The sequence below is a fragment of the Microcaecilia unicolor genome, chromosome 3, assembly GCF_901765095.1.
Source record: "Microcaecilia unicolor chromosome 3, aMicUni1.1, whole genome shotgun sequence".
NCBI lineage: Eukaryota > Metazoa > Chordata > Amphibia > Gymnophiona > Siphonopidae > Microcaecilia > Microcaecilia unicolor.
Window position 1 is genome coordinate 114138935 of NC_044033.1, and position 15330 is coordinate 114154264.

The following is a 15330-nucleotide window of genomic DNA, read 5'->3' on the forward strand; positions in this document are numbered from 1 at the left end:
TCTGCATATAAGCACATGCAACAGCAAGAAGACACGTATTGTTATGCGACCCACATGTAGGCATGTTCTGGGGTGGAGTTTGGGCAGAGAATGGGAGGAGTCACACTTTATGTGCATAGTTAATATACTAATACGCATGTCTGTTTCTGAGCAGACGTAAATATCTGTGGTTTCAATATACCTGTAATACTGCTGGTTTACTCCTAGCATTTTATAAAGGCACAAAGTACTTATGTGTCTTGTCATCTTCCAAACATAGGGGCCTTTTTTATTAAACTGCATTAGGAATGCAAGTGCAGTAACAGTTTTTGTGATATTCTAATGGTTAGCACGCGCAAATTTGTGTGTTAAGAGAATTGTATGTTACGGGTAGTAACTAGGTAGGGCATGAGCAGAGAGGAGAATGGAGAACTAACCAGCACTTGTGCAGTTAATGCAGTTCCACTTAGCGCCCCTTAAGTGTATCAACACTAATTGCAGCTAGAGTACCTCATGCTAATGGACACTTTGATGAGGGAACAGCAAAAGGACATGCTGGATATGCCCTTAATAGTTACTGCATGACATTTGCACCTACCACACATTAAGATGTGGCAACTTCAAAAGCTAATGTGCTTTAGTAAAAGGGCTCCCTAGGTTACTTGTTATAAAATTATTCTCCACAAGTCCTTAGTTGTACTAGGGTGAAAATTGCACAAAATGCAGAAAACATACAGCTTTCTTAGGAAAGTATGTTCAAGTCATGCATCAGTAAAAATAATTTTTATTTAAAATAAGGAAACATTTGAAAACATGCATCGTTATGTAATAGTACTTTGTGTAAAAATGTTTACCTGTATGACAAATATAGACAAAATATTGATGTATTTCAAGCCAATTTTCACATTTTGATGATGTAATTAACCTGATATATTGCCTTAGACTGCATAGCTGAAAATATTTACTTGTAAGCTGTGTTTGTTATAAGCAAGATTGAGAGGGGTAGTAACTAAGCTGTGGTAAAATGCAATATTTTATCAAACCAAAATTTAACACAAGTCACTAACCTGTAGTGACTTATTGCCCATGTAAGTGACTTACGTAGTAGATTTAATTTTGCATTGTTGCATTCAGGAACAGCACTCATTCCTGGCTACAGCAACACAAATATAGCAGGCCCCGAATCAGGACCTGTAATCTTTTGAAAAACCCCTCTACCTCTCCGTCTGCTGATCCAAGACCTCCTCCCACCCAACAAAATCACCTCCTTAAATACCACCTTATCACCCTGAGCACCTACCAGGGTTCACCCTGGTAGACACAGATCCCTCATCACTTCTGCTCTGGCAGTTCCTGGGTTCAAAATGGTAGCCAAAGCCCCCATAATAGTAGACTGTTAGTACTATTACTAGGAGTCAAGTTCCCAAATATGGCAGCACTCCCTTATTAGGTAGATTGACCCCCTAGCAGCGGTACCATGAGGCTACCACTATGGGCCATTGGCCATAGTTTTGAACCTAGGTACTGCGAGCAGGCACGACTGGGGATTATTCCTACCCTCCTCTAGCCACCAAGAAGACCTCTGGTAGGTGCAGAGGATTGGGTTATTTGAGAAGGGGATTTTAGAGAGTGTGGGTCTTGGCTTAGGAAATCACAGTTGGGGAATTTTATCCACATCTGTTTCTTTAAGAGGCTCTAAGGGACCTATAGGATGCATGTTGACAGGCTACCTGAGATTAGCACGTACAAGCCACGGGCTAACAAATATTTTCATTTTTATGGCAGAGGAGGTGTGCTGGAGAGTGGAGAGTAGGCTTGCCAGCACTGATCAGTTAGCACACCACGTGCTATCTGATTAGCGCATGATTTGAACATGAGCCCTTACCACCTACAAAATAAGTGCTCACACGCTAATTTGTTTTAATGGGCAGGTGCTAATGGCCATATTAGCATGTGCAAAATAAGCCACTCTGCCAAATCTAATATATCTAATAGTTCAACTTAGCTTTGGCTGGCTGTAGGCTTTTTTCTCTCTTAAAACCGTGGTTTAACTGTGGTCAACGGTCCCGTTTCACATAATGCTGCTTCAGGACCACAGCCATGTAATCACCCAGTTCTTTGAATTTCAGTCCGTTCATTCTTGCCGACGGTTGCATGCAACCGTCGGCAAGAATGAACGGACTGAAATTCAAAGAACCGGGTGATTACATGGCTGTGGTCCTGAAGCAGCATTATGTGAAACGGGACCGTTGACCACAGTTAAACCACGGTTTTAAGAGAGAAAAAAGCCTACAGCCAGCCAAAGCTAAGTTGAACTATTAGATATATTAGATTTGGCAGAGTGGCTTATTTTGAATATTAGAAAATATTAGAAAACGATTTTCAAAAAATAAGAGGAATTTGAGCAAAACGCCCATGCTGAAGAAAGTGTAGCTTTTATCCCATGTTGAAATTTATTGGGAGGAGCTTATTCTTGAGGCGATTTCCTCTTTATAAGAGATAATCTTTGACTTACTTTTTGAATAACTGATTCTGTATTTATAAGTTGAGTTAAAAGGAATTGGAACCAGTGCCCCTGTGTTTATATATTTTTAGTTTGTGCATATTAGCATGTGGCCATTAATTAAAAATGGGAAATTGGTCATTTTACTGCTGCAGTAGAAAGTGACCATAGTGCACGGGACAGGGGTGCGCTAAGGCCTCTTTTTCCCACTCCTTTGTAAAATGACACCTTAATGTGCTAAGCCTCTTTTCACACAAACAGTAGAGAATGGAATTGAGACAGCTAGGTTGCACCATGCTCAGTTTTAGAGGTGTTATACAAAAGGATCTGCTGGCGTAAAATACACACAGTATTTGCTAGCGCATGTAGCGGTAGCAGCATTTTATAAATACACACGAAAAAATGAACAGCACAGACTTGGTAGTTTCCTTGTCAGGTGTTGGCACTTACCCCTGGAAGAGACGATTTCTCAACTTCCACATCTAGTTGCCCCATTTTACAAACCTATATATAGAAGTGCCACCAATAAAGCAGTGAGGCCACAACTTTAATGTGGTTTGAAAAATACATGGGATTAAGAAGAATGACTCCCTTAATCCCTCATGCAAAGCCCTGGCTGAAGACATCACTTTTTAAAAACTTTTCCCCTATACCTGTATTCCCTTCGTGAAATGGAGAATACATTTGTAGATTTTAGTTCTGCCCAAATCACACCCCCTTGCAATCTCTATGCAGTGTGGATTTCTTTGCAGCTCACTATTAGTTAACATAATAATTGCTTTGGTTAGGTTCCTCACATTTGATGCTCATATTTCTGGTTTGCTTAGGAAGTGCTATTTTACATTAATACAGATTCGTTGGATTCATTCTTTACTAGACCAGAAATCCTTAAGGCTTCATCATTTGCTAGACTTTTCTCATTTAGATTACTGCAATTCCATGTATCATGGATTGCCTCGCTACACTATCAGAAAATTACAGCTAATACAAAGTACAGCTCTTAAATTCCTGGCTGATACCAAAAGAGTTGACAGGGTTACGCCTTTACTTTATCACTTACGCATTCCATTTAAAGTTCTTATCATTGCATTTCAAGCATTATTACATTGAATTTCTGCAATTTCTCTTTAATACACTTATTCCTTATATTTCAGCATGTACACTGCCAACTTGACCACACACATCATTCTTCTTTCAGTGAGGTTGCTCCTACCTTGTGGAATGCACAACCTTTATCTCTTTCTGCAGAAACTTCATTTCAACAATATAAAGTGGGGCTAAATTTGGTCACTTGGAGAGGTGCTTGGCGTATTCTATACATCGAGTGGAAATTAAAGCCTATTCTATAAAATTTAGGCATACTTTAGAGAATATGCCTAGGTGTATTTTTTTTTCAACGTGGAATTTTTAGGTGCCATATATAGAATCTAGCCCATAGTGTGTATATAATGCATTCTGAAATTCTCTGGGCTAACTGTCCCCAGTCCAGTCTGGGTTGCCCCCACCTCCTTGAGGATTAATCTAAGTCTAGGCACATTGCCATTCTAAACCATGCACTACCCTGCTCTCATCTGAATGACCTCCAAGAAGAACCCAACTCCCGTGGAAGACCATCTTGAATGAGATCTCTTCAACAAGTCCTCCACTATGGAAACCTCACAAACAAGATTCCTACCAATCAAGAAAACCTCGCCCAGGTGACCTCTCAAGTCCACAAGACGTACCCTTTCTATGGCACTTTCAAGAAGTTTCAAGCCCAGCCCCCTTCTGCCCCTAAGCTGATGGGATCCAAATTAGTGCTGGCTGATCTCGTGTTGTATTGTGCTCCCCAGCTGAAATTTAATGTGGACAAATGCAAAGTGATGCACATTGGAAAGAATAATTCAAATCACAGTTACCTGATGCTAGGTCCACCTTGGGGGTCAGCACCCAAGAAAAAGATCTAGATGTAGATAATACACTGAAATTTTCTGCTCAGTGTGTGGTGGTGGCCAAAAAAGCAAACAGGATGCTAGGATTCTAGGAATTATTAGGAAAAGGATGGTAATAAGACTGAAAATACTATAATGCCTCTGTATCGCTCTGTGGTGTGACCTCTTCTTGAGTATTCTGTTCAGTTCTGGTAGCCGTATCTCAAAAAAGATATAGTGGAATTAGAAAAGATTCAAAGAGCGACCAAAATGATAAAGGGGATGGAGCTCCTCTCGTATGAGGAAAGGCTAAAGAGGTGAGGGCTCTTCAGCTTGGAGAAGAGACAGATAAGGGGAGATATACTTTTAAAACAAATAAAAGGAAATATCTTTTCACTCAAAGAATAGTTAAGCTCTGGAACTCTTTGCTGGAGGAAGTAGTAACAGAGATTAGCATATGTGGGTTTAAAAAAGGTTTTGACAAGTTCCTGGAGCAAAAGTCCATAGTCTGTTATTGAGAGGGACATGGGGAAGCCACTGCTTGCCCTGGGATTGGTAGCATGGAATGTTGCTACTATTTGGGATTCTGCTAGGTACTTGTGACCTGGATTGGACACTGTTGGAAACAGGATACTGAGCAAGATGGTCTGACCTAGTATGGCTATTCTTATATTCTTATATTGTGGTAATACATAAGAACCATCGAAACTCATCCTTGTCTTTTGCTGGGAGTTTGGAAATTGTCAACATTTTGCTTTCTCTTTGCTGCAATCCGCGCTTAGTGTTCCCCTAGGTATATAAAAGTTTAACCAATGTGGTTTTAGTGTACTAATGGTGCACTTTTATTGTAAAGTTAATATTTGAAATCTTGTGAGTTTATTCACGACTTGCCATGTTACTTTTGCAGTGAGCTGGTGTCACATCTGTAATACTGCAGTTGAATAAACAAAGTGATGAAAATGTTTATTATATTATCTGCATTGTTATCAAATTGGGCCACATGATATTTCTGTGAATTTTACATAACAATGGAAGTAATATTTAATGGTGATTGTCAGCATTTCTATTTGAAGACCAGCCATGGCATTTAAAATAATGCATAATTCAGCAGGCCTTAATTACATAGTAACATACATAGTAGATGACAGCAGAAAAAGACCTGCACGGTGCATCTAGTCCGCCCAACAATTTAAACTCATATGTGCTACTTTATGTGTATACCTGACCTTGATTTGTTTCTGCCATTTTCAGGGCACAGACCGTAGAAGTCTGCCCAGAACAAGGCCCACCTCCCAACCACCAGCTCTGCCTCCCCCCACCGGCTCTGCCATACAACGTATCTGTATAGCGGTTGAATGTTGGGCTATATAGGTAATTTTGTTGCTTCATCCTTATCTGCCTTCCCTCTGCCCCTTCAAAATAAAGATATTGTCAGATTGCTTAGCATGTTTTTAACCCGACACTATCCATATAGAGCTAGATTCAGTAAATGCCGTCCAAATTAGGAGCAATTAAAATCCGTGCTAGGTGCCAATTCTATACAGGTTACTTAGTGCCAGGGCCAGTTTTAGACATAGTGGGGCCCAGGGCAGAAATTAAGGAGTGGGCCCCTGATCCCCTCTCTTCTCCCCTTCCACCGATCTCCCCACCTGCATTGTGCCCGGGCAACTCTTACCCTTCTCCCCACCATGGTTCATCTCCCTCCCTTCCCCTCATCTTGCGGTCTTCTTTAAAAACGTATTTCTCTTCTCAGAGGGGCCCCGGTGCAACAGCCAACCTCACAAGCTGCCTCTGGCTGCCCAAAAGCACTCCCTCTCTGCCACGCTCACTCCGCCCCTCTGATACAATTTCCTGTTTCTGCCTGGGCGGATTGCGGCAGACAGGGAAACCTTCAGGGCAGCTGGAGGCAGCTTGTGAGGATGGCTGCCATGCTGGGGCCCTGCTGAGAAAAGAAATTTTTTTTAAAGAAGATCGGGAAGGTGAGAAGACAGACTGTGATGAGGAGAAGGGGAAGTGATGCGTGGACCGCGGAGACCCCTGGAGCTGTGGGGCCCAGGGCAGCTGCCCTGTTTGCCACCCCCTAATGCCGTGCTTGCTTAGTGCTAAGCAACCTTTATAGAATAGTGCTTAATGCCGATTCCCGTGCCAAACATTGCGAGCGAGGACTTGCGCCTGCTGAAACCTGGTGTAAAATCCAGGTGCCCAAATGATGGCAGGTGGGTATGGAAAAAGTATTCCATAATATCGCAACTAATTTCTGGGAACATCCCTGACTCAACTATGCCCCTCCCATGGTCACACCCCCTTTGAGTTGAGCACAATGAAATTTAGGTACCCAGTGTTCAAGAATAGTGCTAGGCAGATCTGCGCATCAGTTCTAATTACTGCCAATTAATGTAAATAACTGTTAACAACTCATTAACTAATTAGTTTGATCTGCAGCGAAATATGGGTGACCCTTTATAGAATCTGTGACTGAAATAGTGACTGAAAATACACGCATAAGAGAGTTATGCATTTTCACCCAGATTCTATATATGGCGCCTGAAAATTTGCACGGAAACCAAAGCGTATTCTATAACAATGTGTTTAACTTAATTGGTTAAGTAGCTAATCAGGGCTGTTAATTGGATACTAACAATCAATTATCAGCACTAATTGGTATTAATTGAGATTTACGTGCAGAACTCGCTAAGTATATTCCATAACATGGTGCGCCTAAATCCTAAGTCACATAGTTGAAAAGAGGCATGGCTATGGGCGGGGCATGGACATTTCGAAAATCCATGTGATTATAGAATACGCCCGATCTGCGCCTAATTTAGGTATCAGAATTTACACCAAGTAAAACGTGGGCTAAATGGAAGTGACCAAATTTAGCTGCATGGCGAATCGCTCAGCGTATTCTATATACCATATGGAAATTTAAGTCTATTCTATAAAAGTTATGCATATTTTAGAGAATACGCTTAGGCGTAATTTTTTTTTCTCGCGGATTTTTCAGGCGCCATATACAGAATCTGGCCCTTTCTGGCTGCCAGTAAGCATGTAACTAAACTGAAAAATGACCCCAGTGTTTACAAGGTAGATTGATATTAACATGGCTATTTTTATTAATGTCTTCAAACAGCCTTGAGAATAAGCAAACTCTGAAACGAGCAGCCCATGAATACTAATCACCAAATATTAAACAGTATGTTTCAGCCTTAATTCACAGGATGCAATATATTAACACATATTTGTATAATGTTGCCTGTTCTTTGGTAGCAATAAGAGTCAGAGAAGAAAGATGTTTGTTCTTTCCGCTTCCTCTTCTGCAAGAATAACATGAAGCAGGCTTAGCTCAGTCTTGGCCTCCAGTTAATTTGTGAAACAGATCTTCATCTAATGTTTCATTCTGGTCTTTGGAGCGAGTTGATAGGAAGATGTAGCCACCAATGTATTCATGGACGACTTTACAGTCTGCACTGAGGCACATGAAAGCAATGGATACATTCTGATCAAATTCTATAGCAACCTAAAATACAGAACACAGGAATAAGGGAGGAAGACATGGAATGTGCATATTGGACATGCAATTTCAAAACACTATTTCTTTCGGTTCTGCATTGTTTGTCTGTTGAAATGCTTTTGAAAATGACCCTACCTATATATTACACTTATTCTATCCTGGTAAAGCATATGTGCAGGAATATCAGTCAGCCACGTCCTGCTCTCGAGGGGCTTCAAAGAAGGTGAGACGCGGCCGAGGGAAGTCTTTTGGGGATGCCGAAGTAGCCTGCTTACATTGTTGCCCTTGCCTTTGTCACGATGCAGAGAAAGATGCCTGGGGTGAGGGGGGCAAGGAGAGAGAAAGAAACACTGCACACAGGAGGATACAGAGGGCGAGAGCATGGTAGTTTAGGGCACTGGGTCTTGCACTGCTGTTGCCAACGTCGGGACATTCCCTCTGCTGGTCCCGCCTTCCGTGCAGTAGCTTCCTGCTTCCGCATGGGCAGGAACGGCAGAGGGCAGGTTCCGCCACTGGCCCCAGCAATGTGCCTTAATTGTAGGCAGCTGCCAGCCGGCGGTGAATTAACTTTAGACTCTAGAGGATGTGGGAAGGAGAGATGCTAGATTCAATGTAGGGTGATGGCGAAAGAGGGACATGCTGAGACCCTGTGCGACTGCCTCTGTCGCCCCTGCCTAAGACCGGCCCTGAATCAGTGCCCCCCTGAGCTGCTGACTGCACCACAGCCATCCCTCCCCACCCCCCAGAGCTGCAGCTTCTGCCACCCCCTTGAGCTGTCAACCACTGGCACCGCAACCACCATCATCCTACATCTACTGCCATACAGTGGAGGAAGGACTCTGGTACAAGTCTCACAGCCTTGTGTGACTTACACTGGAGTACCTTCCTGCACTACACAGCTTAAAGGTACAGAGCCAAGTTGTGCAGTGCAGACAGAGTCGGTGCAACAGAAGGAAGAGCAGTGGAGGTACACATGAGCATAAGTAGGACACACACATGCATACCTTATAGAACACTAAAGTAGGCATGTATATTCATCATATAGGTGCCCACAGTTACACCTGATCCAGGACTGGCACAAATGCTCATGCTTAACTGCCAGATGTGTATATACCCTATCAGGCTAGTATTCAATAAAGGAAAGTAGACATCCATGTTCCTTGATAGCATAGGCTCCTACCAGGTACTCTCTGTGTGACAAATAATAGGTGCCCTGTTATTGAACTGCCCTTTGCATGCTGTTTGTTGCCTGTTCCACTTTAAACACTTTTATTTTTCCATTCAATTTGGTCCGTGTCTTTTTCTGTCTTCATGTCTGCCATCCATCTTCTCTCTGTGTCCCTATCTGTCCTGTCCAGGACCTCTCCTCTGTGTCCCTGTTCAGCATCTGCCCTCTTAGCGTCCCTATTCACCCTATTTCCAGCATTGCCCTGTGTACCTCCATACCCAGCATCTCTCATCTGTGCCCTATCAGGACAGGGCTTCCCATTTTTTTAAAACCCAGCTAAAAATATGCAGGCGGTATACTCAGATTGAAAATGCCAATTTTAGTGTAGTCAGAGCTAGCTTAAGGCATGAGCAAAGTGAAGCATTGGCTCATGGTGCCAAAAGCCTGCCTTACCGTTCATCCTTTTCATTGGCAGGAGTGTGTTTTGCTATCACTACTGACCTCTCTTCTCTACATGCCCGCTGGCCCTGCCACAGGTTTAAATGGGAGCATAGGTACTTCCTGCTCTTGTATTTAAATCTGTGGTGGTGCTGGTCCTCGCTCAGGGAGGAGAGCGGTGAGAGCATAACATGCTCTTGCTGCTTGTTTAAAGGGCTGAGGTGGGTGGGCAGGCAGGCAGAAGGTGCCACGAAGCAAAGGTTGGCTCAGGGCGCCACAATTCCACGAGCCTGCACTCCATACAGTCAAACGTAAATGGGTAAATGGCTTTGAAAATCTTTCAATTTCTTTTTTTTTTGTTAGTGTTCTGCCTTTTACCACTAGGTGGCGCAATTCAGCTGGTTAAAGGCTGAATGAGATCTGTTTTATTGCAGTCACTTAAACTGGTTCAAAATGCTACTCTGCAAAAATATAAACTGTGTTTGTGAAAAATAAAAATATTGGTAAGGCAGGTTTTTGCTTTGACAATTTATTATTGTTCAGTGCCCTCTTTGGAATTATTCTCTCATTGTTTTAAGACACCAGTCTGTGCACCTGGTTGTGCTGCTCAGTTTAATCAGTAGCAGGGTAGATCCAAAGCATTCTGCACTGGGGTCTGAGACTGGATGTGATTGTTAGGATCACAGTTAGATGAACCTGTGGGCAACCAAATTGTGACCAAGGTCTGTGATCTGTGAATATATAATTTAATTTAAAAGGGTCATTTAGAGGCTGCTTAACCCACCAAGCTCATTACAACTTACAAAATGAGAATGAATCCAGTTTACAATTTTTGCAACTATAATAGATACAGTAAAATTTCCATTTACAAAAGCACCAGGTCTTCACAGCACATCTAAAAAACAGAATAACTATGCAAAGTTCTTATTTGTACAGGTAAGGAATTCCACATTATAGGATTGTGATAATGCGTGAACCAAGCTGAGCAGGAGGCCCTCATAAATGTACAGCTAGACCAAGGGGAAGTGAAACAAAACTTTTATTAAACCATTTCTGCAGCCTGTTATCCCACAGGTACAGTGAACAACAAATATAGGCTCTTTTACTCCAGAGTCAACTAGGCAGGCTTGTAAACTACTGGTGTTAACCCCACAGTACGTTCCTTGTTAGGTTTTACTACACGGGTCTGCGTCCCACCAGACCTCAACAGTATTATGTAGCTTAAAAGTCAAGCTTAGCCTACCTTGTTTCAGGTTCTGGCAGCTTACTTAGAAGCTGTGGAGACCCTCGCTCCAGGGCAGCTTCTCTCCTCCCAGGGCCTCCCTGGTGGAAAACCCTGTATCGGGGCCTTTCTGAACTGTTCTGGCTCAGGGAATTTAACGCCCTCCTGGCCTGAGCCCCGCCCCCATGACTCAAACTCAGCCTTAGCAGACTAGCGCCACTTATTGCAAGTTGGCTGAACTGTATCCTCAGTGAGGGAGTACTCTACCCTATTCCATCCACTCCCTCACAAGGATCGTTACCTATAATTGTCCATTTCTTGTTTCTGTTAAATGGCAATATTTTACACTCGGTACTGCAAGTCTTAAATCTGAGAGTGAGCATGAACATCTTAATGGATTAAGCACAGAGATGATGAAACCAGTAATCAGATCATGTGAATCTCGAAAATAAAAATTAGCATACAAAGCCACTTCTGAGTCTGACTGGGTTATCATGTGCAAAACACTCTTGAGAAGTATCTAAAGCCACTGCATTGTTTAGTGATCACTAGAATAATTTCCAAGTGTTTGTGAATATTTAAAAAAAGTGTTGGAGTTCAATAGCCATAGAAGCAGCAACCAGCATTCTTGCACCCTCATGCCCATAAAAATAGACTGAAATTGTCATGATCACATCTTACTCTGATGAAAAGATATTTTGTATATAGAACTCTTTAGTAAATGCGTCTTCCTGACCTACCTTCCCAGACCCTCATTTTTATAAAATCACTTCAGAAATGATAGAAGCATTTTAATGAATGGGGAACAGTATCAAACAGAATGTTATCAGGAAGTGAAGTTGAGAACAATTTAGTTTTTACCTGACGTATTTCCCAGTTGACATTCCACTGTTTCATATTGGAGAATCTCCATGTTGTAATTGGGTCGCCAGTGGTGATGTCTATCCTTATTAACCTATTATATGAAATTCCCAGCAGATCATCTTTCTTGCTGCCTTTAAATCTGTAAAACAGTAGATTATTTTGCATATTAAATGGCTGTTGCATTTTCAGTTTAGGGCATATCTAATAAAAATGTTTCTTTTGGATTAGTGAGAACAAATGGGATTCAAGTCTGACCTTTAGATGCTCCGCATGTTACTAGAGGTCAAGGAAGTAGGGATGCACCAATAAAAAAATGAATCATAGAACTTTGGAGTAAAAACTGATCGAACATGTGGAAGGGCATTTTCGACATGTCTAAATCTGATTTGGGATGTTTTACGTAAAACGTCTAAAAATCCAGTAGCGAGCATACAAAATATTGTATAAAATATTGCCATTTAAAAGAAACATCATCATTTTCAAACCAGAAAAAAAATCCAGCTTTTTGTTTCAAAAATGGCCATTAGCTAGACATTTTTGTGCTCAGTGTGTCTATCTTTTAGGACCATTTTCGAAAAATAAAGTCCAAGGGAAAAACGCACAAAAACAAGCCATTGGGATGTATGGGGAACCAGCATTCTTAGCAGACTGGCCACACAGACATCCTAGCAGAGCAGTGGGACACTCTAGGGGGCACTGCAATGGACTTCACATAAAAGGTGCCAGGTACACATCTCACTGTTACTCCCTTATATTGTATATAACCAGGGCTTTTTTTGAGGGGGTACTTGGAGGTACTGAGTACCGGCACCTTTTCCATTGTCTGCTAAAACTGACCCGTGGTCCCCAAGTTTTAATGAAAGATCTCAGGCTCTACACACACAATCTGCCTTGTCATAGATTCTGTGACTGGTTGCAGGGGGCCTGGCCATTGTAGGGTGGGTCCCTCAGTGATCACCCCACCTCTGAAGGGTGGCCTGGCATTTGAGTATCGGCACCTTTTTTGCTAGAGAAAATGTACTGTATATAACCCACCAAAAAACCTACTGTACCCAACTGTGCACTACTACAATAGCTCTTGTGGCTGCAGATGTCACCTATATGTAGGTACAGTAGGTTTTGGTGGGTTTTGGAGGGCTCACATGTTCCACTACAACTATAACAGTTAGAGTGGGTTATGGGCCTGGGTCCCCTTCGCTACAGTCTACTGAACCGACCACTAGGTTACTCCAGAGACCTGCTTGCTGTTCTAATAGGATCGGCCATAACATCTGAAGCTGTCATAGAGGCTGGTATGTACTGTTTCTTTTACAACTTTGTGGAGCGGGAGGGGGTCAGTGACCACTGAAGGAGTAAAGGGGGGGTCATTCCTTAATCCCATCAGTGGTCATCTGGTCATTTAGGGCACCTTTTTGTGATGTATTTGTGATTGAAACATGTCTAGACCAAACCATCTAACTTTTAGCCCTGGATGTTTTTACTTTGTTCCATTATGGCAGAAAAATGTCCAAGTTTTGGGAACACCCAAATCCCGCCCCAACACGCCCCCTTGAGGTTTAGATGAACTGCATAGAAAACTGTCTTAAAAATTTGTTTTGAAAATAGCAATTTGGACATTTTGTAAAAAAAAAAAAAAAGGTCCATCTGCCGCTTTGTGCCACTGTTTGGACATTTTTCTGGTTTGAAAATGAGGCCCTTGGTGTGTTACACCATAGTGATATAGTGCAGCCAAAAGGATAATTGCATTGCCTTAGTCTGCAGCACTATGAACATTAGCATGCTGACATTCCTACCTTGCACGAGATGTTAAATTTTTTTCCATTCATGCAACAGCCCAGTATGATCAATATTATTGTCCCTTTCACTTTGGGTCAGATAGTATAGGAAATTTCCTCTTCCCTGAGTCACATAAGAAAGTAAGTTCTCTTCCCCAAATTTGGAGCACTATCACCTCATATACAAGGCACTCCTTTCCACAGGCACATTTATTTCTACATAAACATATCCCTTCAATGGGTAGTTGCTCCGCAGGGTGTTTCCCTAGTGGCCAAAGACCCCTATCTCCCCATACCTCTGGAAACATGTCCTATCATTCTGGAAGGGCTGGGCCTTCACAGCAGGAAGGAGGCAAGAGTCCTTCTTCCTGTTTATACTACTCCCACCAGTGACTAACACTACTAGGGTGCTTTATCCCATCATTTGATGGGGTGAAGCACCCCTAGCAGTATTATTCACTATTGGTAGTGGTGCAAGTAGGAAGATGTGATATTCTTTCTGCTCCTAAAGACTCACCGGACAATATTCAAAGCAAGCTAACCGGCTGAGAATGACCATCCACTGGTTAACTCACTTGTTCATGGCTATCTGGTCATTCTCAGTGGCACGTAACTGGATACTGCTGCTAAAAACGACCAGTTAACGTCGAACTTCAAGCCAGCCATGTCCAGGAGCGGAGTCTGGTTATATCCTGATATTCAGACATAATTGGCCAGTTTTAGTGGATAAACAAAACCACATAAAAAACTGTCTTATGTTTATCCATTAACCCATGGCTGGATAAGTCTGACTATTAACTTAACTGGTCATCATGTGCTAGTTGGCTTTTAAAAAAACAGATATTCACTGCCAAAACCTGGACAGGGCCAGGCATTGCATTTCCAATTTTAGCCCTGGCTGTGGAAAAAACAAAAACACTGTCCACTGCCGGCTGAATATTGTGTGGGCGAGAGGGGGAGGGTTGCTTCCCCAGCATAATAAGGCTTGTCGCTAAAGGGGTTGCTGATGCAAGGATATTAAACACCATAGGCATAGGAACCAGCTTTTCAAAATGATTGGGGGTTCTAGACTCAAAACAAACTGCCCCTCATTGACTACATTGAAGGAGTTTGCTCAATATTGGGGGGGGGGGGGGGGGGGGGGTGCTTGAGCAACCACAGCATTTTTAGAGCTAGCTCATATGAGCATAAGCGAATCTTCAACCTTGTGTCTCCCCTCATGATTACCTCAACACCACACATCCCAGAATAATCCTATGAAATGCACAGACGGATATCACACTTTTAAATATTAAACTTTATTTCGTACACACTTGTGAAATGAGGGCAATTTTGAAAAGACACTTATCCAGTAAACAGATTATTTAAAAATTACTCACCATTTCTGCAGGTGTAAGTACATGCCGATGGGATGGTTCTTTGAGTTAGTGTGGTTGTCAGGATCTATTGTTTTGCTTTCATTGCAGTTTCTCCTTTTGGTTTCTCAGAAACTGCAATCCTAGGCAATTTAAGCCAGCCCTGGCTGGGGGACTGGTGGGCGGTATTTTGACTACTGAGTAGATTCCTATGGGCCTTAGGAAATCCTTGTCAGGGAGATGCCTATTGGGGGCGGGGAAGAGATAGGGGGTGTCTATGATTGGCTTCATAGGGCTGGGAAAGGAGTACTTACTTTGCTGAAGTTCAGAGCACAGTAAATTACCACTGCTAACTGGCTAAACTGAAAGGGTTGATTATCATGGAGAATTTTGGGCCACAGTTAACATGAATATCAACCTCACCCCTTCCCACCCAATATTGAGCCTGCAGCAATCAGAGTTTAAAAAAAATGCTGGCTACCATGGGCAAAAAAATTCAGATACTCAGGATAATGGGTGCCACCAAAAATGTGGATACAGCTACTCTTTGGTGAGTGGCAATATTCAATTTTTGCTGTCCTAATTATATTACAACTACTACTACT

At 42.3% G+C, this 15330-nt stretch overlaps 1 protein-coding gene across 2 annotated transcripts in view; it reads right to left on the reverse strand.

The window, feature by feature from the left end:
- Window positions 1-7165: 7165 nt before the first annotated feature.
- Window positions 7166-15330, reverse strand: part of FERMT1 (fermitin family member 1) — a 138491-nt gene continuing 130326 nt past the window's right edge. The window contains exons 14-15 of one of the 2 annotated variants that reach the window (XM_030196311.1): window positions 11593-11734; window positions 7166-7909 (exon numbers count right to left, since the gene is read on the reverse strand). In XM_030196311.1, the coding sequence (XP_030052171.1) occupies window positions 7736-7909; window positions 11593-11734 (316 nt within the window). In that variant the 3' untranslated portion in view covers window positions 7166-7735. The remainder of the gene's footprint in view (window positions 7910-11592; window positions 11735-15330) is intronic. The other variant, XM_030196312.1, reaches the window with a different exon arrangement.